Below are 26,422 nucleotides of genomic sequence, written 5' to 3'. Positions count from 1 at the left end.
ACCTTTGGACGGTAAATAACAGCTTTACATCCAGACGCTTAAACTATCTACATATTTTTACCCCTTTAATCCTCACTGATTTCAGCGGAAGGGAAGGAGCCGGAGAAACCCGGACCCGCCGGGACCTGGGATCACAGCCGCGACATTCTGTGTCCAGGACCAGCCGAGTCCCGGGGCCATGTTGTTGCAGCTGAAACTCATCTCCGTGCCTCAGAGACCGTCCTTCAAGCTGCGGACAGTGACACCCAGAGGCTCCGCGCAGAAGCCACAGGAGGGCCTGGGGCGGCTGTGGCTCCTGAGACATAAAGGTCCCAGCGACAGGGGAGCCACCCGGAGCCGCCTCCCCTGGGGCCCCGCCACTTGCGGGGCCACGGCGCCACCTCCCGCCTCACACCTCACGCCCCTCACCTCACACCCAGCCTCTCCTCACACCCGGCCTCTCCTCACGGCCTCCACAGGGCTCACCTCAGCCTCGCTCACGCCCACCGAGCTGCTCACCTCACACCTCAGGACCGAGCCGGCTGACTTGTCCCGGGAACCCGTGTGGCTCCCCCTGGGCCCCCTTCCTCTCCTCAGGCCCACCCTCCGCTCCCTCAGGTTCAACGCGCCCCTAGCCTCAGTTCCCGCACATCCGGGCAGGTGGGACGCACAGCGAGGCCACGCCCCTAAGTCCCGGACCAGCTCCAGCCTCTGGCCCGGCCCCGCCCCTCATTCCCACCTGGCCCCGCCCCTCCATCAGGAAACAGCTTTGTGGCTCAGCTCTTTTTTAGTTGCTAATCCTCAGGGGAGGTGTTTGCATTGAGTTTTTAAGAGGGAGTGGGAGGGAGAGGAGGAGACAAGCACATCCATGGGTTGCCTCCCACCTGCAGCCCCCAGGCGGGTAATGGTGCCCTTGAGCAGACCTGACCAGCGGCCCTTCAGTCCCAGGGCCGACGCTCTAACCACTGAGCACCACGCTAGGGCTGCAGCTGGACTTTTATCTGTGACCTGCTGCCGGCCTCATGTCCCAACACCATTTATTATAGAATGCACATTTTTCCTATTGACCTGAGGAGACATGTTTATCACATAAAACTTATCTTTGTATTTGAGTCTATTACTACACCTTCTGTTTCATTAATTTGTCTATTTAGCCCAGTCAGTGTGGCTCAGGGGTTGAGCATCGACCTATGAACCAGGAGTTCAGTGTTCAATTCCCGGTCAGGGCACGTGCCCGGGTTGTGGGCTCAATCCCCAGTGTGCAGGAGGCAGCTGATTATTCTCTCTCATTGATGCTTTCTCTCTGTTCCTCTCCTTTCCTCTCTCTCTAAAAATCAATAAATCATACATTTTTTGTAAATGTGTCAGTTGGGAAGCAGTGCACTCCTGAATCCTGTCTGGAGGAGGTGGACCAGGAGGCCTCTCCCCAGGAAACTGGTCCTGAGGAAGCGCTGACTTGGAAACAGCTGGAGAAAGTCCTCACAGACTCCAGCTGCTGCAGTGCATCCCACCCCAGGCATCCCCTCTGGTTCTCAAACACTCGCTGGCACTCGACCCTTATCTCAGGCTCCCTCTCTACCCCCCACACTGCCTGCACCAGCACGGAGACATCGCATCCAGGTCTCTCCTCACCCGTTTCCTCAGATGCCAGCTGCCCATTAGAGTTGGCCTGGAGTCGGGACACATAATTCATCTCAAGGTCTCAATTGGTCCCTCATGTCCCCTTGACCCCTTTCCTCATGTCCTCTTTCCCATCACATCATGGAAAAAGCAAGGATGGAACATTCAGCTCCAGGTCTTTCTCCTTTTGCCAGGCAACCGCTGTAACCACACAGGCTGGCGAGAGCCGTGATACAGAATTCTGCTCAAGGCCTTTCCTGGCCACTTACCCCACTTGTGTTTCACAGTGGGTTGAAGCAGGGAGGGACAATTTGCCTGCAGGTCTCTCCTTGCCCATTGACTTATGACCCCGTCAAAAGGTGTGTGGAAAGGGGATAAATAATTTGTCTCTAGTTCTCTTCTCAACCCTTAGCCAAACACCTGCTCTGCCCCTCACATACTGGTTTCAAGGCAGAATAGAAATGTTCCCCCAGGTCTCCTATGTTCTTCCCCAGACACCCCTCATTTTCTTAATAGCTGGTTCAAGCCAGGATAGAAAATCTGCTTCCAGCTCTCTCCATGTCCCTTACCCCAGAACTCCCCATGCAACTCACACAACAGACAGATATCTATAATAATAAAAGCATAACATGCTAATTAGACCAGACATCCTTCTGGATGACCTTCCGGATGAAGCCAGGGTTGTGAGGGAAGCCCAGGTCCTGGGTATTAGAGGGAAACCGGTGCCAGCAGCCAGGGTAAGGAAGGCCCACTCTTGCACTAATTTCCATGCATCAGGCCTCTAGTATGGATAATAAGAATAAAGATCCCTCCTATAAAGGGCTCCTGATGAATAACTGAGCTCATATTTAGCAAAAACAAAACAGCCCGTGATGCCACCCCACCTCTGTGGCAGCCTCTCTCATCCCCTTAGCTCTCTCCTCACCCCTTACTTAGCCAAATACCTGCTCTGCCCCTCACATACTGCGTGTTATATAATGTGAAGATGAATCAGCGATCAACAGGGCTTCTTTAACAAATTGCCCAAAAAGGAGATATAGTGGAACATAAATTTGATAGACTGCAAGCCAGGCTCTCTGTGCTCTGAGAATGTGGGTGCCCTTCTGGGTAACCACCACCCCAAATCTCTAGGACAGTCCTTGGAAAAACGGAGCAGTTGGTCACCTGCTGTGACATAAACTTCCACCACCAATCCGAATTCACCGGATTTGAGTGTTTTCCAAGCTTTTGAATCTGGTATTGTCAGTGTTGTTTGTCCGAGCGCTTAGAGCTCCCACAAGAAAGTCCAACGGAGACTGCTCAGCGCTGACCTGTTGGCATTCACCGTGTTTCCTCCATGGAAGTGGGAGGTGGTGACCCATCCTCTCACCTGGATACTATTAGGTTCCATGTAATGGGGTCACGTGAATGTCTCAAGGTCTGAAAGGCCTTTATTTCCTGATTGGCAACCTTCACACAGGGCCCCAAGGCATCATGGCCAATTGTGTTTTATTCCTTAATTATTTTACCTGCCTCCCATTAGCGGCTTGGGTCTAGTCAGGGCTTGTTACAGCCCAGTTCCAAGTGGGTGATTTGCAACACCCTGAACTGGCTCTCCTGATTAAAGACACATTCCTTCCTAATGCTGATGAGCAGAAAGGGGCTGCAGCCACAGGAAACCTTGGCAGGAGCGATGAGTTGGGGCTGGGGGAGCACTGTGGGGAGCAGCAGCTCTCACTGACTCAGCAGGTCTGGCAGGGATGGCACCCTGACCTTCTCAGGGCGGCGCCCGGCTCTGTGTGTTTATTTTAACGCTTTCCCCTCAACTTGCCAGGATAAGGTGGGGATGGGGATGTGGAGGGAGGAGAGGGCAGGTGGAGTGGCTCCAGGACTTACTGGACATTCTAGAAAGCACCCATCATAAAAGGCTGATTGCCTGGGGTGGCCAGTGATCCTGCTGCCGGCCCAAGGGGAGCCAGTTCAGCAGCTGGCACCTCCTCTTTGGAAGATTCTTTCCAAACTCGCTTCATTTGGCAGCCACGCCTCATTCCATCTCTGTTCAGCGCACAGTTCCGGTCACTGCACACGCATGCGCACGTGCTCACCCCTGCCCATGTACACAATGCTCAATATGCATACACACATGCATGTACACACATGCATGCATACCACATCCATCCACACACCAGGCCACACTTGCACATGCACATGCACACGTATGGACACAGGTGTGCACACACACTGCATAGCAGGTTTCAGCCTTATCCTGACCGTTGGCTCCAGGTCAGGTCCCCGTGGGTCTCAGGCCGCTTGCACATTGGCTCCTAGTCGCACTGACCTGTCTGTGACGGGGCATGTGCTGGAGGCCCCGCGCTGCTCAGCTCTGGAAGCTTCTCTCTCCCTCCACACAGCCCTGCCCTTCCCCTTAAACAGCCTCCACGTATTCCTTTGGACCTGGGGGTGGTGCTTGCAGCCAGGTTTCAAAGGAGCAACCTGGGCACAGGTCACCAGGGCTGGGCGATGTAGCAGCCCCGCCAGGAAGACCTCAGCTTTGGGGCCGTTGCCCATGGAGGCCTGGATTTACTTTAAGATGTTCCCTTTTTGGTGTTTTCAGCCAAACTCCTGCTCTCACCCATGCTCTGGGCCTCGTCACTTATGAGATATGCCCACTTTTCCCTTCTCCTGAGCATGGTGGCCCGGCCTCGCATTACCTCACTGGGCGCAATGTTTGTTCTGACCCAGCCCTCCACCAGGCGCCGTGGCCTCTTCCCGGTGCTCCCTGGCTCAGTGACAGCTTCCTTATGGCAAGCCCTGCACACAAGGACCCAGGCCAGACCCATTTCTGCAGAGGCCCCAAGCGGCCAGGAAGTTCAGCTGGGACTGCGGGGGGCGGGGAGCGGTGTTTGGAAAAGGCCACTGGGACCTGGGGTGGCAGGGGGTGGGGGGGTGGAGGGGGTAGGTGGGGGGGGGCTGTACATGGGCTGGTGGCAGTGCGGTCAGATGCGCCTCCGCTGACCAACTGCAAGGAAAAGCCCACGGGGTGCGGCTCCGGCCCGGGGAGCTCTCGCTCTGCCACTCGCCAGCACCTGCTGAGGACTCGCCTCAGGGAGCCGTGCGGTCTCTCCCGTTCCCAGGGACCCAGCTGCACACGCACGCATCGGGCGGAGGGGCCTTTAAGTCCCGTGTGGAGCCAATGCTCTGATTCTAGGAACCGGTGCCCACGGAGAAGTGCGTTCTGTCCACGCTGCACCTTTGACGAAAGCAAGTATCTCCAGGACTCTTTGTCCAGCGGAACCTGTCACAGAGTCTGTCCACTTCTGCAGAAACAACGCATCTGTCTTTCAAACATAAACATTCATCAGGTGCCCGTGAGGCGGAAGACCTACAGTAAAATGAGCTGGCGCGGAAGTCGGGGTGTCCACGGAGGAGGTTTGGGGTGTCCACGGAGAACAACGCCATGACACATCACCAGCTGTGGGACAAAGGTGTGACGTGGCCATAGGCAGTGGCCCCTGCCTCACACCAGAGGGACCCAGGCAGGGCCTGCACAGACGTCGGTCCGCGCTTCCCCTGTGCTGGGGCCCACCTTGCACATCCTGGGTCCGCGCTCCTCCACTGCCAGGTCACCCCTCAGCAGCGACCAGGCCTGTGTCTTCCCGTCGAGGCCAGCTCACCCACCCCATCTCTCCTTCCCAGGTATCACCTGGCCTCCTCCAGGTGCACCTGGTCCCAAGACTCCCTTTCCAATTCACTATCAAACACCAGCTTGGTTTGCCTTTGTCCAAAATCAAACCAAAACCAAAACCTAGCAAAACTACAGATTCTCTACCTAAAAAATGGTCACAACCTTGTCAAATCTGACACTTTCAGTCCTAATTTTGCTGAGCACATTTGAAAGAATACACACCTGTCCCCACCAAGGGAAAAATGAAAACAAAACATCTGTGCTGTTGGCTTGCTGTGCACCTCGGTCTCGCAGTGCCTTCCTGCTGGTCCCTTCCCGTCCAGGGGTAACACTGCCACTCCCTGTAGGTCATGGGCCTCTCCCCCTCTCCTGAGGGACCTCGCCCCTCCCCAGCCCTCTCCTTTTCATCCAGACTCCCTGAGGGTCTGCTGACTTGGCTCACCTTGCAGGAGCTGCAGGTGCACAAGCTGTCACCCCAACCTGGGACCCAAGCCACTTTCCTCCAGCCCATTCTGCATCCAACACTGCAGTGGTCTTTTGAAAATGAAGTGTAATTTGATGGTGTCATCTAATTCCTTAAATTTTAAATGATTTTCCTAATGGATTTAAGATTTTTTTAAAAACCCATACTCTTTATCAGGTCCTGACCCTGCAACACACAATCTGCCTCTAGTCCATTTCCCACAACTGTGTTTTTCTCCTATCCACCATTCCCTGTGTTTGGGTTACATGTAGTTTTTCATGTTTTACACATGAAATTATTTTCATCACAGGGGTTCCATACATGCTGCTCCCCTCGCCTGGATGTCTTCACGGACAGTTTCCCTCTCTCCATCATTATTACATGGAGAGAGGCCATTAATGAGAGGGAAGTGGTTCAGGGAGGGTGACTTCCACGATATTCCTGGGGACACTGACATATGGAGGGACTTGAGGAGGCAGGAGGTGGGCCGAGGGCCCAGGCAGAGGGTGCACCTTGCGTGAGAGCCCAGGCATGTGTTTGGTTTGACAAAGGGAGGGAGGAACAATGGGTGTAGGAAGTGTCTCCTGAGAATGAAAGCTAAGACCATTCACAACCCATACTGTGGTGTGACCTTGGGATCCAGGAGCTACACATTAACCAGGACCTCGCTTCTGAAAACAGTCCCTGCATTTTTTTATTTTTATTTTTTATATAATCCATTCTGTGGCATTTTTAAATGATTAGTTACAGTGTTTTGTTGCCCTGAGCCCTACAGATAACTTCTTTTGTGCTGAATCATAAAGTTCTCATTAAGTGACTGAAAGAACTGTTACTGCTACCTTCTTAGCTGGTCCCAGTTGTGGAAACCAGCCGAGAGGCCTATGATGTGCACCTGCTCTGAGTGTGGCCTTGGAGGCTGGTGGCAGCTGCTGCAGCCGTGGGGCAGCTGAGAAAGCCACTTACTCTCTGGGCCTCAGCTTCGTCCCCTGTAAACTGAGGGTGTGGACGTGGCCCTGACGCCCTCCCATCGTTCTGTAGATGCTCTTTGACCTGTGCGCTTCTATTGCACAGACCTAAGCGGAAGGAAAACAGATCGATTATGAGTCACTCTCTTTAATACAGAGGTTTTCTGAAACAGAGGCTCACACCGACAGACCATCACTTCAGCTGTTTCCGAAGCAGATGCCGATCCTGTTTCTCAGCCCCAGAGAGAAGACAGGGCACTCCGACAGTGACAAGTCACCCTGCAGGAGCTCGGTGCTGGCATAGCTCTGTGCTCCTGGGGAACTGACTCTCTCCCAGCTCCCAGGTCTCTCCATTGCTAGAATGAAAGCCCCACAGAGTCCTCTCCCAGTCACATCGTTCCAGGCCCTGAACCCAAGCTGGTGCTTTGGCCTTCACTCCCTGGCATGTAACAGAACACTCAGTGCAGGAGATGCTCTGGCCTTGAGCATAAATGACACGTATGCTCCCTCGTGTCCCTGCAGATCCTGAACCTCACCTGGAGAGGGACGGATTCGGCGCCACCGTGGTCCCATCAGGAAGGCTCTGCCCAGGTTTTGGTGCAGGCGGCATACCTGCCTCACAAGTGAGGGGTATTCCAAACCAGCCAGCAGGGCCCAGTCACAAAGGTGACTGTACCTCTTGTGCTCATTAGTAGCTGTGCTTCTGAGAGGTTTCATGCTCAAATGCTCTAAGGCAGCGGTTCTTAACCTGTGGGTCGCGACCCCTTTGGCAGTCGAACGACCCTTTCACAGGGGTCGCCTGAGACCATCCTGCATATCAGATAAAATACATTACAATGCATAACAGTACCAACATTACAGTTATGAAGTAGCAAAGAAAATAATTTTATGATTGGGTCACAACATGAGGAACTGTATTTAAAGGGCCAGAAGGTTGAGAACCACTGCAGGGCTGCCGGATCAGACAGGACGAGGTGCTGGAGCAGGAATAGACTTTCCACCTCCTGTAAAGCACTGGGTTTTAGACAAACCCCGTGCAGCCGGGTGGCACCGGAACACAGCCCACTGCAAGACCCTGGGCTCTGGAGCCTCCTCCTGGGGTGTGGGCGCAGCGGGGCACTGTGTGCACACACACACCCTTCTCGGAGGCTGGAGTCTCATCTCTGTTGCAGGTGCATTTTTGTTAGGAACATTCTTGCTTGGAGTGGGCTGTGTGGCAGGGTCCCCGACACTGCAGACGGCCGACCAGGTGAGAAGGTCCCGGGAACAGGGCTGGTGTGAGGTGCGTCCCGAGTGGAGCTGGACTCCCTGTGACCTCCCAGGCCTCCCTCCTCCCAGCCCGAGCCAGCACACAGGGTGAGTTAAGCTGCCCTGCCCCTGCCTGCCCGACGGAAGTGTTGACATTGGCTCAATGTGTCTTCTCGCCCATAACACAGTAACAGGTGTGTAGCCCTGAGATTAGGTGTGGGCAGCAAGGAGGTGTTTGGAACATGTACATCTTGGCCTTTTATTAACTATTGCTGAAAAAAATCACAAACCAAACAATGTGTCAGACTTTCTGAAGAAGTCCTGTCCTTTTTAACTGTGGCCACTTCCCATTCACCTAAAGTGAGTGTTGAGCCACGGAAAAGATCATATTCTGCCAGACATCCCTGAGGTGATCTGGAAGGTCCGAGGTTCTCCGGCCCTGGGGTTCATGCTCACCTGGGGCTGTGCTCACCTGGGGCCCGGCACCTTGGATTCGCACTGGCCTCACCCAGCCCAGAACCTACTCAGTACTGCTCTGTGCTCCTCTGACAAATCTTGTTTGTTCCCTCTCTGATTTTTCTCTTTATTCTCATTTTTTAAACACACATTGCCTTATATAACACTAGAGGCCTGGTACACAAAACCCATGCAGGGTGGGGGGGAGGGGGATGGTCCCCTCAGCCCAGCCTGCACCCTCCAATCCAGGACCCCTCGAGGGATGGCCAACTGCCGGTTTAGGCGCAATCAGGATCAGGCCTAAACCGGCAGTCAGACAACCCCCTCACAATCCTGGACCACTGGCTCCTAATCGCTCACCTGCCTGCCTGCCTAGTCACCCCTAATTGCCCCACCCCCTGCCAGCCTGACCGCCCCTCACTGCCTCTGTGTGCTGGCCTGATTGCCCTTAACTGCCCCCCCTTGCCAGCCTGGTTGCCCCCAACTGCCCCCCATGCTGGCCTGGTCGCCCCCAACTGCCCCCCTGCTGGCCTGGTTGCCCCATGCAGACTTCTGTTCAGTCGTTTGGTCATCCTTCACTAACTCCCCTGCCGCCTGGTCATAGGCAGCCATCTTGAGAGGGTGTGAGGGTTAATTTGAATACTACCTCTTTATTATATAGGATTATCTACAGAAACCTAAACATGAGAGCCTTTCCTGTAATGTGAGCATTTGCTGCTCTGAGGTTTCTCGGTGTGGATGTTGGGGCAGCATCGGCACCCAGAGGCAGCCCAATCTGGCCCAGGTCACCCATCAGGGGCGACACTGGGGCACTGAGCAGTTGTATGCAAATCTGCTGAGGTTCTGACCCATTGAACCGGTCTGTGCACTTGGTAGGTTAGTAAATCCTTACACGTGCTGGGTGGCATTCATTTCTTGAAAACCAGCCTGTGCAGAGAGAGACAGAGTGGCCTTTGGGACCAGGCAGATTTGGGTTCAAACTCTTCTTTCTCTGACACATTAGGTTTTGACCCAGGCAGCTGCTCTGTGTCTCCACACCTCAGCCCCTCAATCCATTCTGAGTTTATCTTTGTACATAGTGTGAGAAAGTGATTAGCTTCATTTTGTTTACATGCACCTGCTCCAGTTCCCCCAACACCATTTATTGAGGGGCCTGTCTTTCCCCCATTGAGTGCTCCTGCCATTTCTGTCTCAGATTAATTGACCACATGGGTGTGGGTTCATTTCTGGACTCTCTGTTCTGTTCCACTGGTCCACCTGTCTGCTTTTTGGACCTGTATTTTACTGTTTGGATTCTGAGAGTTTGTCACCATACTTGGATATCAGGGAGTGTGATACCTCCAGCTTTGTTCTTCCTCCTCAAGACTTGGGGGCTTTGGTGGGGGAGTCACATGGTTTCCGACATCACTTCCAGCCTCACCTTCTGTGGTCCTTGCTGAGTGGGTCTCTACCCATCCCAATACATGCCCACAAGGACATTCTCTCTTTGGCACCTCACCACCTGCAAGGAAAACCCTGTGAGAACACGTCCCTGGCACTCTGGGTACACGCCTCGTTTAGAGCTCTGGATGCTGCAATTCTGACTTGCCAAGCAGCTTAGCAAACACAGTCCTCAAATCCTGATCACATCATCCTGACTTGTCCCAGCCTGAGCCCTGCTGCTCACCTCCAGGTGTGTCGTGGAGTCGCTCCAGGGGTCACTCAGGGAACCGCAGCCCGTGCACCAGCCTGGCCTGCTCTGGGCTGACTGCTTATTTGCTACTCTTTTACTCTTTCCCTGAGTTTGACAAGGGACTTCTGAAAGCCTAGGGAAGCAGGCGATCCCTCACAACAGCCTCTGACCAGAGGAGGCCCGATCCTGAAGCCCATTTGTAATATGTTCTGCTCAAAGCTTTAAGCTGCCAGGTAAAGGCTCTCTAGGGATTAAAGTAAACCTCTCAGTAAAATATATGCCATTTATAATTTGCATGTTGCTTCTTTTTAAATAATTTGGATTTGGGTTTCCATTTATGGTTCAGACAGATTGGCCTCCCTCATCTCTGTCATCTATTTCCTTGTCAAGAATTTATTATCTCTCCATCCATCCATCCATCCATCCATCCATCCATTCTGACAGACTATTTGATCCTCCTGTTAGGACATGAACCCTTCGTGGCAGGCAGCTGTGGATTCCTGGTGCCCCGTGCAGACCCCAGCTCCGCAGTGAAGGCTTGTCCTTGACTGAAGTCACGGTTGCTGCAAGACCACCAGGTGGACAGCAAGATGGGTGAGGAGATCCTGTAATTTCATGTTCTGGCCCATCAGTGGCTCCCTACTGCTTCTGCAATCAGAGTTTAAGCTTCTAGCCCTGAACTCAATGTCCTTCTTATTTGATATTTCTAACCTGGAACACTGAACTAGAATGTAGGTCTATTTATTTCATCACTAAAAAATGCAAGCAGCCCTAGCTGGTGTTGCTCAGTGGATAGAGCACTGGCCTGTGGACTGAAGGGTCCCAGGTTCGATTCCAGCCAAGGGCACATGCCTGGGTTGCGGGCTCCATCCCCAATAGCAGGCGTGCAGGAGGCAGCCAATCAATGATTCTCATAATTGTTTCTCTCTCTCCCTCCCTCTCCCTTCCTCTCTGAAGTCAATTTAAAAAATGTTTTTAAAAAATGCAAGCAAAATTCCCACACCAAGCCACTGTAGATCACCTCACTGCTTCTTATATTATTGAATTTTCCAAATTTGTAACCGAAAGGTAAGAACTTCTTTACCCAAAGACAGAAAAGACAACTGCATTCAGCCACACCTGGGCCCCCACACCTCCCATGGGGTCCACACAGGAAAACAGGAGCTTTGCAGTACCCGGGACTTGACCATGGTCTTCATGGAAATAGAGTGATCTACTTATTCTCCTCGAGAATGCCTGTCTTTGGATGCTTGTATAGGTTTGGGCATAAGCTACGCCCCAGTCAGCACCCTGATTGACGGGTTGGATGCCCAATCCCAGCAGCTCAAAACAAGGAAGCCACCAAGAACAAACTTCAGTCATGAGTTAAGTTACGCAAAAGGTTACAAACAGTGCTGGCTGTGTTATCTGTGCTCATTCTCCAATGATGGTATTATTAAAACAGAGAAAAAACATTTTCAAGCAAAAGATTGATGAAACACTGAAAGAAAAATAATGTCCTAAGTATTCAAAACTCTTTTTACTGCATTCCATCTTCAGGAAGACCTAGAACAGCGATGTTCACCTATTTTCATTTCACGGCACATAAACTAATTAGCAAAGTGCTGTGCACCCCAATATACATATTTCTGGCCGATCTGAAGAAAAAAAAAGGTATTACTTTGATTCATTCAATTCATTCCTACGTTTCTCAAAGTTGCTCAGCAAATTGGGAATGGCTGTTGTTGTATTGGCTGTTGTTGTTTTATTTTCTCACAATCTAAGGAAAAGAGGCCAGTGCTCCTGAGTAAAGAGTCAGGTATTAGTGTACGTTTTACAAATTCTTGTGGCACACGGGTTGGAAATCGCTGACGGGGGCCCTCTGATGCCATGGGACTCGCCGATGTCACTTCTCTCCTCATTTGTACTGGTGATGTGATGAGTTAAAGTCAGGAAAAGAAGGAAAAGAAAGAGATGGAAAGTGATCACGGGCAGATGCTTGCTGATTGTTTCTAGAATTTCATGTTCATCCTATATAATAAAAGGGTAATATGCAAATTGACCCTAACAGCAGAGCGACTGGGAATCACTGGTCACTATGACACACACTGACCACCAGGGGGCAGACACTCAATGCAGGAGCTGCCCCCTGGTGGTCAGTACGCTCCCACAGGGGGAGCTCTACTCAGCCACAAGCCAGGCTGAGGGTGCCAGTACAGTGGTGGTGGTGGGAGCCTCTTCCACCTTCTCAGCAGCGCTAAGGATGTCTGACTGCAGCTAGGCCTGCTCCCCGCTGGCAAGTGGACATCCCCCGAGGGCTCCAAGACTGCCATAGGGATGTCTGACTGCCAGCGTAGGCCCAATCCCCCAGGGAGCGGGCCTAAGCCAGCAGGTGGTCATCCCCCGAGGGGTCCCAGACTGCAAGAGGGAACAGGCCGGGCTGAGGGACCCTCCCGAGTGCACAAATTTTTGTGCACTGGGCCTCTAGTAAATTAATAATAAAAGATAGAAAATACTTTGTCTTTAATACAGAATATACACTACTGCACTCCCCTTGCAAGTAGCATGTAGGAAAAACTATTTAGAAACTGCAGTAACCGTGTGGTCTGATGCTTTATGGCACCACCGGCCCCGCTACAACCACACTCGACACTCACCTACAGAAAAGGGCAGTGTTCGGTATAGCCTTCCTGTCACTCCAGGACCAGTGACCAGTTTACAGACTAGGAACCAATGTTTGGAACAAGGAGACATCCCACTCGCACACGGACCCTCCCGTCTGCTGGGAGCCTGCACCACCTATTAGTGAGACCAGACAGGCCACAGGCCTCACGTCGCCTGTAGCTCTTCCTCTGTTGTGTTTAACGAGGTCATTCTATATCCCGTTCTTCCATGAACAAATGAAACAGAGCTGCCACAGTAACTACCGCTCCTTCTTTTTAAAAGCAATTACAAGCTTTCTATTCACTCAGATTGAGGTGCACAATTTGGTTTCCTCAAAATCGCTCAGCAAATTCCGGGTTAGGAAAGGGCTTCTCAGCCCCCAGCACACACTCTGCCTGATCCTCACGCATCTGACATCTCCTCCAGAATTCACTCTGAGGGATCCTTTCCTCCCCCGCACCCTCTCCCCCCCCCCCCCCACCCGTGTCCCCACCCAAGTGCAAATGCTTCTGGAAAGTCTTGGTGGTTTTAAAACAGAAACCAATTTTTTTTTAAAGATATTTTTCATCTATTCTACGGAAGATGAACCTGCACCACTAACATAAATTTGACCTTAGTTTCAGTTCATCCCACTCTGAGTGTATAAAGGCACAAAGCAATTTTACTTAAAAGCTTTTGCATAAAATTCCTGGGACGGCTGCAAAAGAGCAGATGGGATGGGGTGCAGAAGACCCCTCAAAAACTCTCATCCCTGACACTGTTGTGTTTAACAAAGTGCAACCCCGAGAACAGCAGCATTTCGTAGGAGTGACGGAGGGATTCACTGTCTTTCGACGGAGTCCACACTGAGAAAGGCCCATTGTCCGCCTGCACAGCCTCCAACGCACAGACCTTGGCTGTGTGCAAACAGCTGTCCGCTCAGAGCACTCTGCAGATCAGAGAACACTGCTCACAGTTGAAAACTGAAATGCAATTAGACAGCAAATACGAAAAGAGAAGCAGGAGAAAGTAGGAGAACAGGATGTGGTATTGTTCTGGTAAAACTAAAATTATGTGACGTGAATAAAACTATTTGAAGACTTGATAACTGTGTAAAAATAAATATTTAAGTCAAAGACCTACTCTTCTAGTAAAACAGTTACAAAAATAGAATATCATACTAAATGAATACACAATATACCAATGTGAACTGGTTAGAACTATTTTACATTGAACTATTTTACCATTGAAAAAATCATTTCTCTCCCCTCCACATTCTTCTCTCCAATAATGTTGTTCTTGAAGAGGGACATTTGATAAAACACCGAAAGCTTTGGGAGACTTGTCCGGTGACAGTGTTCTTTGGGCTGTCGTCATGGACTCAGTTTCTCTCATAAGGTTCTGAATCTGAAGGCTGTTTTCTTTACTCTGGATGCTGTGAGCCGGCTCAGCATCTGGTCACACCAACTCCGTATCAACAAGGATCTGACCCTGGGCTCCCAGCCACCCGGAGGCTGCCCCTCCTGGCAAACATGCCCTTTGCACAGAGCTGAACTGGTGCCACTTCTGGGCACTGATGACACACGTCAGGGCGGGGCCTGAGCTGCAGAGTCCAGACCCTGGCTCCTTCCTGGAGATTCCGCACAGCTGGGAGCCGGAACGCTGATGACAAGACCTGCCTCTCCAAAATGGTCCCCGTACAAGAAAAGGACTTGAGCAGTATTTCAGCTCCCACTTATCTTTTCATGGTATTTGCACTTGTTTGCCACCCAGGGGGACTGGCGTAAGTGGAGTAACAGAGGAGCCCTCCAGTGACTGGAAACGTGCTGAGTCATTAACGGTGCACAGTGCGTGATGCTGAGAAGTGTGCATGCAGGTGCGAGCCCCAGGGACAGAGAACACCGTCTTGGGGTTCCAGAACTCTGATTCCGAGGACTGAAAGCAGTTGATACCATGGCATGCTTGGTTTTCACGCCTTTGCCTTTTTAAATTAATGTAGACATTATCAAAAAGCATCACAGTGCCTCTTAGCAAACCAGTCAAAAAGATGCCCTGAAAATATTTCCTCTGGAGGCCAGGGTGGGTCCACCTGAAACAAGGAAGCATCTCTAGGGGGCTACGGTGTGTCACTCGGCTAATTCTTGATTTCTAAGTTCCACGGCCCCAACTTCTCCACAGCATCTCCAACCTTCGGGAGTTCCATAAGCTTCTTCAGTGGAGCTCTTTATTCCTGGAAAAAACAACCGTGTGGTCACTTGGGTGCACTGGACCAGACCTGGCAGTGATCATGGTCCTGGGGCCTCCAATCACCCAGGACATATTTCAAGGAGCCCCACTGTTGGGAAGGCTCCCCCCTGAGGAGTAAGGAAAGCTGTCCATCAACTCCAGTCCAGGCTGAGGCTGCAGGGCCACACATTATACTCCCCAGGCTCCCCGCAGACCTTGGTTCTGTGATATTTGCTGCATTATCTTGTACCATAGAAATGCATACCTGAGACCTATGTGATCCTATTGACCAATGTCACCCCAATACATTTAATTGAAAAATTCATACATTTCCTTTTTGCATTTTAAATTTTGAAATGAAGTTGGCAGCCTTAGTAAAGAGCCATCTGGTCTCTCTCTGTCAGATAAATATCCATCTTCTTGTAGCCTTTTCCTGGATTTTTGAAATCAGTTTCCCTCCAACTGTTCACAGGCAGTAAAGGAAATGTCTGAATGTTGGTAAAGCCAGTCTGTACTGTCACAGAGTTGAAGGACAGAACAGAAAACAAGGCAGGCAGCCCAGATACATACCTGCAGGCAAACAAACCCCACCCTTTCCAAACAAATCTCCCTAAAAAGGCCCAGGGCTGACCTGAGACAGGAAGGGGTGCCTCAAGGCTACTCAATGCTGTTCACGTAAAATGCTCAGCGAGGGACCCAGCTAGGGTCCCACCCCGTGGAGGGTCAGCAGAGAAAGGAGCAGGAGGCAGGAGTGTGTGTGTTTGCTCCCCCAGGGCATGTGTACAATGCGAGACCAGCTCTGCCCCATCAGTGCCCAGGGGCCCACAGCTTTCCTTTTTTACTGAAGAATGATATGAAGAGAGCTGGGGAATACCTGAGATTTTGCCTTAAAATTAAACAATGTTTATCCCAAAGGACAAGTTACCATTCTCTTATAACAATATTAAAACCAGTAACATATATCCAAAGCCACACAGCAGAGAGACTGAAATTTCGGCAGCCCTGCCTTTGCAGCAACTTGAAGGACAGGAAGATGACTAAACGCCCGCAGACAGAGAAGCAATTCTCATGAATTATACGCTGGGAAATAGAACACAAAATCACCCACGTGTAGCTGCCTGTTGCTCACGATCCCCATGGGGTCACTGCACGTTCTGAGTCATTCCCCAGCTCTGAACTCTCCATTTTGACAAGTAAACATTTTTACTCCATGAGGGTAATAACCTTATGAATTTGTTCTTTAATCTGGATAGTATATTTTAATTTTAATTGCTAATAATACCTCTACCTACCAATGGGACAAAAACCTCCATGTAAAATATATTTGTTTTTATTTTCAGTTAGAAAGCAAACCAACTGATTTTCTGAATTTTTCATGAAATCCTGTAATAAATTTGTATGAATTCCAACACAAATGTGCTGATAAACTAGAGAAAAATTTCAGCTTGCATTCCTGCTCCCACAGCTTCCAGAAGTGATGGAATTAGTCTCAAACAAGTAACCCCATGAGGACAGGTCGGCTGCCAGAGGACCCTCAGCCGAGAAAGGGGTGGAGGCTGCTCTGTGCTCAGCTCTCTCCTCTGGACCTTCTTCACGGGAGTCCACATTGGTCCAACCAGGGGGCTGTGATCAGAAGCAGATGTCGCCTCAGTCCCAAGGAGCTGGACTGGGTCCAGGGGAGTAAACGTGTGAAGCAAATATATGCAGTGCTGGTGGCTGCTGAGGCAGAGAAAGTTGGGCTGGCTCGGTGACTCTCCCTTTCTCTGCTCAGACGGGAGGGGACACTGCCCGCCCCCCAGCTCCCCCCAGGATCGAGAGAGAGGCAGAGGCCGACCCCATGAACCTCTGTTCTGCATAGCTTCACTCTCCGCAGTTCCTGTCTGTTCTCTCTGCCTTGACATCAACGGCTCCCATGTCAGGCTGACCACACTTCTTACACTTTCCTAGGCTCAACCCTAACCTCAGGGCCTTGGGAAGGTTCCTTCATGGGCTGCACCCCAATTCTGCTCAGGATGCTGCTTTGACATTGGAGCCCTGGGCCTGGGTGGGTCTGGGTTTGGAGGGACCGGAGCTGAGTCTTTTATGTTCCTGTTGTTGAGTTTTGTTTGGGTTTGTCTGTGCATTACTTGTTCTCAGCACATTTACCCTCCAGTCTACCTGCCATCTGTCCCTAAAGCACAGGAGGGACCTACTTATAAACGTACATGTTACATTTCCAATAGGTAGTGCTGCTTTCTTTTCCTTTTCTGGGTTCCAATCAAGAAACCCGGATAGACAGATACCTGACTATACAGATCACAATGTGCAGAGTCGGAGACCCTCCCTCTTCCTTCCTTTTATGGACAATGGATGCCCTAAGTGCAGGGTGGTGACTGACAGAAGACAGGCCTCCCAAACCCCAGGTCAGGGCTCTGTGCACCTGACCATATCCCTCTGGGACCACCTGAGCCCCTAAAACTTGCACCCTCCACACCAAGATACCCACAGTGCCTGCATCTCATCTCATTGCCAAGAAGAGAATCTATGAAAAACACAAGTAAATCCTTTCTGTACTTAAATGTTGACTACCCATTTACATCCACTGGGGGCTTATGCTAGTGGCAATTAATCTTCAATAAATTATAAGAAGGAACTTAGGTCATGATCCCTCCAGGTCCAAAACAGACAATGACCTCCTCTCTCCTTGTTAACTTTCACACCTGAACTAGGACCATGGCCCCTCAGGGGCCTTACCAGGTGTCGCTTCCATTCTCACACACAGGTGAGCTGTGACACACAAGTCTGTGGCGCCTCCCCCAACAGCCTAAACACTGACACTGTGTCTTCAATTAGTTTATGTCGAGGGCAGACAAAATACTTCCATCACATGATTTTAAAAATTATACCAAGTTGTCATTGAAGGATAGAGAAGAAAAGATACTGTAATCTTTAAATTCTTGGTTCTCATAAGAGAACCCTGAAAAAGTGCAGCCTCCTCTCCCTTCTCTGTCCCTGGAAATGCCCCCACAAGTGCCAGGAAGGGGGTACAGGTGACGGTGGGGGCCAGCACTCCTTAGCTCCTCAGTGGAGAACCGAGATCAATCCTGGGCCGCTGTCATAGGGCAAGAAGCAACCTCCGGTATGGCCCTCAGAGGCACATGAGCTATAGAGTTGGGGCCATGCAGAGCTCAAAGGCACAGAGATAACCTAGTCCAGCGCCCAGTTCACCAACCAAAGCTCCTTGTACACTGAGCTGCCCTAGGGACAAAGCTCTCAAACAATGTGAAACCTATCTGGCCAAAGAGAGATCTGTCCACGAAATGAACGCCTCACTGCCACAAGGCCGGGTCGCTGATCAAGGCCTCCAGGCTGTGTGAGGCCTGCCCTGCAGGGACAGCCAGCTCTGATATAACCCCAGGTCGCCCCAAGTCACACGGGAACCAGGGCTCCGGGCTATTTCCATGGCAGACATCATAACAGCAGATGTACAGCTTTAGTCCGAGTGTTTTCTCTTCCCATAGAAATGAGCCAACCGGCTGGTGCTACGGACAGAATCAGGTTCCAGGCTGTCAGAGGAAAGGGCCTGGGACCGAGGGAACCTGGGTTGTCTCGCCCCAGACTCTGCGTCTCACTCTCCGGGTCCCTTCCCACTTCAGAGGCCTGCCCACCCGCTTCATGCAGCTCTGCCACCCACACAGCCCTCGCAGACGCCCACGGACACCCCGTGGTGGCTCACCCGTGGGTCCCCGCCTCGGTGCGGTGGTCACGCGGGCCTTGCCACCGTGGCGCTGGCGTCTCCGTGGCCTTCCTGCAGGTGTACAGCCACTTGATGATGCGCGCGTTCCTCTCCACGACCGAGGGGGCGCTGGGCGCCTGCTCCGTCAGCTCCTCCTCCTGCAGCCCCTCATCGCCGCAGCTGCGCCGCGAGAAGCCACCCTCGGAGGTGGCGACGCTCACGCTGCGGACTCTGAGGGTGCCCTGGTCCGAGCCCGCGGAGAAGTTCTCCCGCCCGAGGGCCTCCACCACCTCGGGCTCCAGCCCGCAGAACTGGAAGAAGGTGTCGAACTCGGCAGCGGACTTGGAGTAGCGGGAGCTGAGGTCGGACTGCGAGCGCTGCAGACCCCGGCGCCTGGCCGCCTGCAGCTCGCGGGTCCCTGACGCGGCCGGGACCCTGGGGCACGAGGGCGGCGTCGGGGGAGCGGCCGGGACGCTGGGGCGCGCGGGGGGCGTCGGGGGAGAGGCCGGGACGCTGGGGCGCTCGGGGGGCGTCGTCGGGACGCTAGGGCGCGCGGGGAGCGTTGTCGGGGGAGCGGCCGGGGTGCTGGGGCGCGCGGGGGGCGTCGTCGGGACGCTAGGGCGCGCGGGGAGCGTTGTCGGGGGAGCGGCCGGGGTGCTGGGACGCGCGGGGGGCGTCTGCGGAGCGGCCGCGGTGGTGGGGCGCGCGGGACGCACGGGAGCCGCGGCGGGGCCCGGCTTCGTTGGCGTCGCCTCCGCGCCCGCGGCCCTGCCCTTCTCTCCCGCCGGGGACGTCTCGGGGGGCGTCGGCGTCCTGTCCTTACCCGGCCCCGGGAGGCGCTTCCTCGCCAGGCTGTCCCGGAGGCCGTCGGCGCCCGGCCCGCGCGCGAACTCGCACTTCTGCCGGTAGATGACCAGCGAGTCCGGCCTCAGCGGCCTCCGCGGTATCGCCCTGCGCGCCACAGCGCCGGGGGCGCGGGCCGGGGGGCGCGGGTCGACCGCCTGTTCTCCGCCCGCCCCGGGGCTGCTGCCCTCGGAGGCCGGGCCCCAAGCCGTCCCCGGCAGAGCCCGCACGTACTTAGAGCGGTCGGCCGCCAGCCTCTCCACCGCGCTCCTGAGCGCTGGCCGCGCCGCGTCCGGGTGCCTGGGCAGCAGCTGCTCCATCGGGGGTGCGTCCGGGCCGAGCAGTGCACGCATCCTGCCGGCACCGCCGCCGGGCTCCCGTCCGCGGAGAGAGACGGGCTGCGGCGCGTCGGTCAGGGATCTATTCCGAAGTCCGAGCAGGGCGGGGGCTGGCGTCCGTACCTGCCGCCCAGGTCCGGACCCTGCCGACAGTGAGCCGGGCCGATTGGAGTCGCTCCAGGGCCTGCCCGCGGCTTCTCGTTCGTTGCCGGCCCTGCCGTCTTCCTACCCCTGGTAGAGGCGCAGCACCTGTCCCGCCCGCTCACCTTCCGCCCGCCCCGCCCCGCCCAGCCCAGCCCTCGCCTCCCTCCCACAGCTCCAGCTCCGCACCTTCCGCCCGCTCCGCCCCGCCCCGCCCCTCCACGCCTCCAGCCCTCTGTGCTCCTGGGGCTGGGAGGGCTTGGCTGCCAGGTCCGGGCTCCCCCCTTCCTCCAGAGGGCCGTGGGTCAGCGCTGGAGGCCAGCACCTCCGCGGTGGGGGAGGAAAGGGCAGGTGTCTCACGTCCTTTGAACTGTTAAGGTTGACCTCAGGGTGTTTGGAAACTTGACTGTAGTTTCCTAAATCTATACCTGCGCACAGATCTTTATTTTCAGAAAAGAAATGGACATAAAGGAAAGAGAACGTGTGTAGGAGAGACTCAGTCTGTCTGTGTTGGGCGGAAAGAACCCAGGACCCACAGGGACCTGGGTCAGGTCCGGCCGTGACCCTGACCCAGACCTGAGCAGGACTCAGAGGGCGAGGTCCGTGGATTTGGATGAAACCTGACCAAATGGCCGGAAAAGCTGCTGTTTTTACTGTAACCAAGGCAACAGGAAACCACGGGCTCACAAGACAAGTGGATCAGCCCAGGAATGCCAAACGCGTAAGAGAAAATATTTCCAAAATTCCATTATTTCTAAAAGCTGGACATAGAACTAGAAATATCTGCCGGCGTGCAATGCCTACCTTCTCTCTTGTGTTCAAGCCAGCTCCTGAGGGGCAGGCCTCTCCCGGCTGTGGCTGCTGCTCCTCCTGGTTGTTTCTGAAAGCATCTGAGAGCCTGCGGGCACCAAAGGTGGTGAGTCAGCAGGTGCAGCAGCAGAATAAACAGAACCAGGTTTGGCTCACTCAGGGAAGCTCCCCCCCGGCCCCCCACCACCGACGATCAAACAGCAGCAGGTTTGTGCCACAGGGGCCTTGAGACCTTAGTCCCTATAAGGCCAAACCCCATAGTCAGGGATGAAGTACAAGAAGCCCAGTCTCCTGAGATCCAAACTAGCCACCTCCACTCATTGGAGCTCATGGGAAAGATGGCTGTGGTCCTTCAGGTCAAGGAAAGGAGATGTAGATACGGGTGGGCAAGCATAGCTTTACAGTTGTTCATGTGGAAAAGAATACAACTAAATTGTAGCGCGCCGAAACCGGTTTGGCTCAGTGGATAGAGCATCGGCCTGCGACTGAAAGGTCCCAGGTTCGATTCCGGTCAAGGGCATGTACCTGGGTTGCGGGCACATCCCCAGTGGGAGATGTGCAGGAGGCAGCTGATCGATGTTTCTCTCTCATCAATGTTTCTAACTTTCTATCTCTCTCCCTTCCTCTCTGTAAAAAAAAAAAAAAAAAAAAAAAAAAAAAAAAAAAAAAAAAAAAAATCAATAAAATATATATATTAAAAAATCGTAGCGCAAGAACAGGCTATTAGTGCACTCACAACTGTAAAAAGACATGTTTGTTAAATTCTCTATGTCGGGGGCTATATATTCCACAGTGGGAGACACCATTGTAGCCCATACTAGTTATTGGAAGATCAGCATTTTCTGCAGCCTCCTAAACCTGTTTTAATGCAAGCCTATTTCCTCTTACTGATTTCCATAAAGTTTTGGAAAAACAGATCAATATCTCTTTATAAACACCATCTTCATAACAATGAGAAAGTGTTTCACTTGATAACTGCCTTCCAAGTTTCCTCTCTGTTCAGGCCTCACCTTCACTCACCAGGTTTTCATTCTCTTTCCTATAACCATTCTACGGCAGCTTGGAACTTCAGAAACAAGAAAGTGAGTAGAGCCTTCCTGGTTCAAGGGCCGCTGAGTCAAGGTTCCTGGAGCCAACAGGCCATGTTGCTGGGTGGGAGGCCTCGGGTGCTTGGGCTGAGAGGGGTAGGCCGAGAAATGCTGGCCTAGTCCAGGTGGGAGCAAGGCCGGACACAAGATTCCTCAGGAATGTTGTAGGGAAGCTAGTCACATGACCAAGTGATACAATTGTTCTCCTTAACCAGAGCCCAGAGCCCTTAACCTTGAGCTTAATACTTCAAATGCTGACGTTTTAACCCGAAGGAAAGGAAACATTGGTGTCAAACTGCAGGCAGGTGTTTATGACTTATAATTCTCTATAAAGTTTTAGGGGCTTTGTGCCAGCGTTTATCTTCAATGAATGTGGTTTCACATCATCTACTGGCATTTCATGTGCTACCTGGACTTGTTCTGAGAGGGCAGGTGAGATTTATGGAACCTGAAGAAACAGGATTATCTTGTCCATGGCTGTGCCAAGACACGAAGGGCTACTGGGAAAGACAGTGATTGACGTGCGGTACAGTGGGTATCTAAGAGTGTCACACGCAAGGGACATCACTTCACCCCCGAATCAAAGGACGAGGAAGTTCCCAAAACCGGTTACTAAGAACTGAATACTAATTAAACCGGAAGGCAAGTAATAAATTACCTGTGCAAAGATATACTTTTAGAGGAAATTGCAAAGTTTAATAATTTATTTTGTACTTTAAGAGGATGTTTATTGATTTTGAGATAGTTTTTTTCTCAAAGACCTAGACAATGATGGGGCATGGAGCATGAACGTGTTTGCCCAGGTTCTGGCCCACACAGCAGGTTCTGATGATGACCCAGCTCTGGTGGGAAAGCCAGGAGGTCTGCGGTCAAAGCCTGGCTCTGTCACCTGCCAGTCATTGGCCCAATGATATTGCATTGGGACCGAGAGTTACCTCAGTGTCTCGTGGGGAGCGTGAGGGAGCATGTGAGAGTCTCTCACAGCCCTTTCCTGCCTGGGATGACTCCTTCCCTTCCCCCCATAGCCTCTGCTCAGCTGAGGCCTGGAGGGTGTGGGCACCTTTTCCAGGGCCTCCGTCCACAATATGCTTCTCCTCTGCAGTAGCTTCAGGGAAGCCTGTCGGAAATTTGTTAAACGAACCCATTTAATATTCCAGGTGAGCAGACGGGTACTAGTTTTCATCCTCAAAACTCCATTTGTTAGGGTCCGGAGATGCCCTCAGGGGTCGGTGACGGGGCACCTGCTTCCATGGGTTGTGAAAGAGCCACGTCAGTTATTAGAACTGTATCCCAGTCTACAGTCAGATGAGGACAGAGTGATGCCCATGGAGCCTTCTCCATCCACCACCTTAACTTCCAGGAAAACAACAAGTGTGCACTGGGGGCAAGGTGCACCTGCGGCACACTCCCACAGTCTCACCGTTCCCACCCTTCCGCTGTTCCCACACCTTCCCAGTGACTCCCATTTCCTTGGGTCAAGGACAGGTGATCCTCTTACCCCTTCAGTCTCACAGGTCATGGACTCACCTTGGCCAACAGACCGTCAGCAGACAGGAGCTGAGACTGAGCCCTATGTCTGCTGCCCCCTCTTTGCTCTGCCGGCCCTTTCCCCCAAGGACCGCAGAGGTGGATGGCAGCGTTATTTTTTTAATGTTCCCATTATAATTCTAATGTTAATAGAAAGATAGAATATATGCATGCATCCCATTTTCTTTCTATTAACATAGATCCAGAGAGGTTATATATCGCCTGTATATGTATATGAAGATTATGAATAAATATAACGTCTGTAAGCACATAGAAACTCCACAAGGCTGGTGGGGACTTCCAGGGACAAGCCCCCAGCAATGCCACCAAGTTCACAGTTTATATTACAAACACCAGGAAATATGGACACACAGCTGTGTTAGTCTCCGATTGTTGCTGTGACAAATTTCCACAAATATGACTTAGCGCAAATGTATCACCTTAGTTCTGGAGGTCAGAGATCTACAATGAGTCTCCAGGACTGTGTTCCTCCAGAAGGCTCTTGGGAGAATCTCCTGGTGGATCTTTCCCTTGTCTAAAGGTTACCCACTCCCCTTGGCTATGGGTCCTTCCTCTCTCACCAAAACCACAGAACAGCATCTTCTCTCTCCTCTGACCCTTTCTTTTTCTTTTTTTAAATATATGCTGGGATCCAACCCCAGCAGGTCCAGGGGTCCCCAAAGGTGTGGACGGAGTCGGCAAAGAAGGAATGCCTTTCCTTCCTCTTCTGGTCTGGATCTCCAGCCAAGTTCTGTTTAGGATCCCCAGCCAGGTTCTGTGTCCATGTTCTCTTGCTAGGTTCTCCAGCCAGGTTCTCCAGGTTCTCCAGTCAGGTTCGGTCACCAGATTCTGTAGCCAGGTTCTTCAGCCAGGTTCTGGCTAGGTTCTCCAGCCAGGTTCAGTCACCAGGTTCTAGTCAGGTTCTCTTGCCATGTTCTATCCAGGTTCTGTAGCCAGGTTCTGTCTCTAGGTTCTTCAGCCAGGTTCTGTCTCTAGGTTCTGTCTCGAGGTTCTGTCTCCAGTTTCTGTGCAGGATCTTTTGGCATGTTCTCTCCAGCGAAGTTCTTCTGTCTCTGGGTTCTGTGTAGGTTCTGTGTCTAGGTTCTGTGTCTAGGTTCTGTGTCTAGGTTCTGTGTCCTGTTGTCTTGTTACATCTGTATTTATACCAGTTGATTCCAATCCTATCAATCTCTATTCCAAAGGTTAGGGCGTTTCTTATCTCCATTCCAGGGAGTAAAGATTATGTAGCTTAAGCATGATTGTTCGTAGTTAAAGTGATTAATTACCCACCTGGCACTTAGTTAAGGGGTTTTATTCCCTCCCTAACTTCAGGGGAAAATCCCTACCTGGGGAAACAACCTTTCTCAGAGAGGTGACCTTGGTTAAAACACATAGTGCCAAGAAGGTGAGCAAACATATTAAGAACAGTATGCCATATATGACAGGTCCCTTGAAACAGCAAGGATGGACCGGCTCCCGGCAAATGTATTTTATTGATTTTTCACAGAGAGGAAGGGAGAGGGACAGAGAGTCAGAAACATCAATCAGCTGCCTCCTGCACACCCCCCACTGGGGATGTGCCCGCAACCAAGGCACATGCCCCTGACTAGAATCGAACCTGGGACCCTTCAGTCCACAGGCAGACGCTCTATCCACCGAGCCAAACCGGCCAGGGCATGACCCTTTCTTCTGAAGTAAAAAATTAGGTCATTATGTCTATTCCTTTATCTTCCCCTTTGAAGAAATCATTTAACTTCTTGGGATTTTGGTTCTGTCTTCAGAACAGATATAAACCACTGAATGCCTACCTTACAGAGACACATGGAAGCGTATTGCAAAATATAAAGAGCATATAAAATATGCTCTTCAAATACAAAGAGGTATTGATCAGAGTGGTAGAAGGCATGCCAAGCACTGAGGAACTAAAGTTCAACTTGAAGTTATGACTTGAGGCAAGAAAGATTGCTCAGCGAGGAGGCAGAGGAAAATGTTCCCGTTGAGCCTTGAGGGCTTGGATGCTCCAGGGGGGGCCTGGGAGGTGGGAGCAGAGATACTGTTAAGGCTGGAGGTGAAGTTCATGAGCTCGAGGTAGCAGACAGGTCACGGCTAAATGGACAGTCATCGGAAAGATCAAGCCAAATCATGTCAGGGCGCCAAGGCCAGAGAGAGGCACCAGAGTGAGACTGTGGGAAACCCAAGTCAACAGAACACGTCCCCAGTAGCAGGTTGTGAGGTGAAGTGTGATATTGAGGTTCCAGGAGAGTGGGCCACGGCTTATTGGTCATTTGCAGCCACAGCTTGGTTGACTTCAGCCATTGCACACAGGTTGCCAGGGAAGGAAGCAGGGCTGAGGTTACACAGTGAGGTGTTCTCCTGGGGGAGGACCCTGAAATTCAAGGCTACTCATTAGGAGGGAACAACAAACAAAAAATGTAAATATAATTGCAATCAAATCTTATAGACTGAGGAGCCTAAGCCAGAAAACAGCAATTAACATTCTTCATCTGATACCAAAATAGTTAGAAAGTTCTTGTGCTGTTCAGTGCCGTTAACATCTGCCATTCTTTAGAAAAGGCAAACCCTCTTTTATCAGTGATAATGACAGTTTCTTCAGGAAGCAAATGAGTTATTTTATACTTTTGTTAATTACAGAGAAGGAAACATAAATTCTTCGGCTTATTTCCCACGTGTAGATGAAGCCTTCTCTATGAACAACTGTAAGGAAATACCACATCCTCAGAGACAAGAGCCTACAGCTTTATGAAAGAGAAGAATTTAAACATGTTTACAAGGCCTGACTTTACAGTAACCACTAACATGCACATGTGTTAGGCTACTTTCTATTCTAAAGTGAAATCCCCAATACATTGCTTGGTAAACCATGGTGTGCACTGGGAATAAGTTTTCATATAGAATCGTGGCCCCAGAAGCAATGGAAGCATGCCTTAGTCTTCAGTGCAACTGAAAACCTGGTGATCAATCATAAGGTAAAATTTGGACTGCTTTCCCCAGGCGTGACTGATTTATTTTTAGTATGTGTCCTCT

General features: G+C 51.8%; 1 protein-coding gene and 1 long non-coding RNA gene across 6 annotated transcripts in view; one reads left to right on the top strand and one right to left on the bottom strand.

Moving 5' to 3' along the window:
* Positions 1 to 20,080, bottom strand: part of FAM110C (family with sequence similarity 110 member C) — a 33,098-nt gene extending 13,018 nt beyond the window's left edge. For 2 of the 5 annotated variants that reach the window (XM_036335479.1, XM_036335480.1), the window contains exon 1: positions 18,631 to 20,080. In XM_036335479.1, coding sequence (XP_036191372.1) covers positions 18,631 to 19,826 — 1,196 coding nt within the window. In that variant the 5' untranslated portion in view covers positions 19,827 to 20,080. Of the gene's footprint in view, positions 1 to 7,583; positions 8,212 to 13,794; positions 14,920 to 18,630 lie in introns of those variants that run through there. The other 3 variants (XM_036335484.1, XM_036335483.1, XM_036335482.1) reach the window with 3 other exon arrangements.
* A 56-nt stretch (positions 20,081 to 20,136) lies between these two features.
* LOC118669337 lies at positions 20,137 to 26,388 on the top strand. The gene is made up of 2 exons (XR_004971964.1): positions 20,137 to 20,673; positions 26,030 to 26,388. It is a non-coding gene; the product is annotated as an uncharacterized LOC118669337 (long non-coding RNA).
* The last annotated feature ends 34 nt before the right edge of the window (positions 26,389 to 26,422 follow it).

This window comes from Myotis myotis, unplaced genomic scaffold (assembly GCF_014108235.1).
Source record: "Myotis myotis isolate mMyoMyo1 unplaced genomic scaffold, mMyoMyo1.p scaffold_m19_p_14, whole genome shotgun sequence".
NCBI classification, from domain to species: Eukaryota; Metazoa; Chordata; class Mammalia; order Chiroptera; family Vespertilionidae; genus Myotis; species Myotis myotis.
Note: the sequence above shows the minus strand (reverse complement) of the source record. Positions and strands in the feature narration are given on the sequence as shown.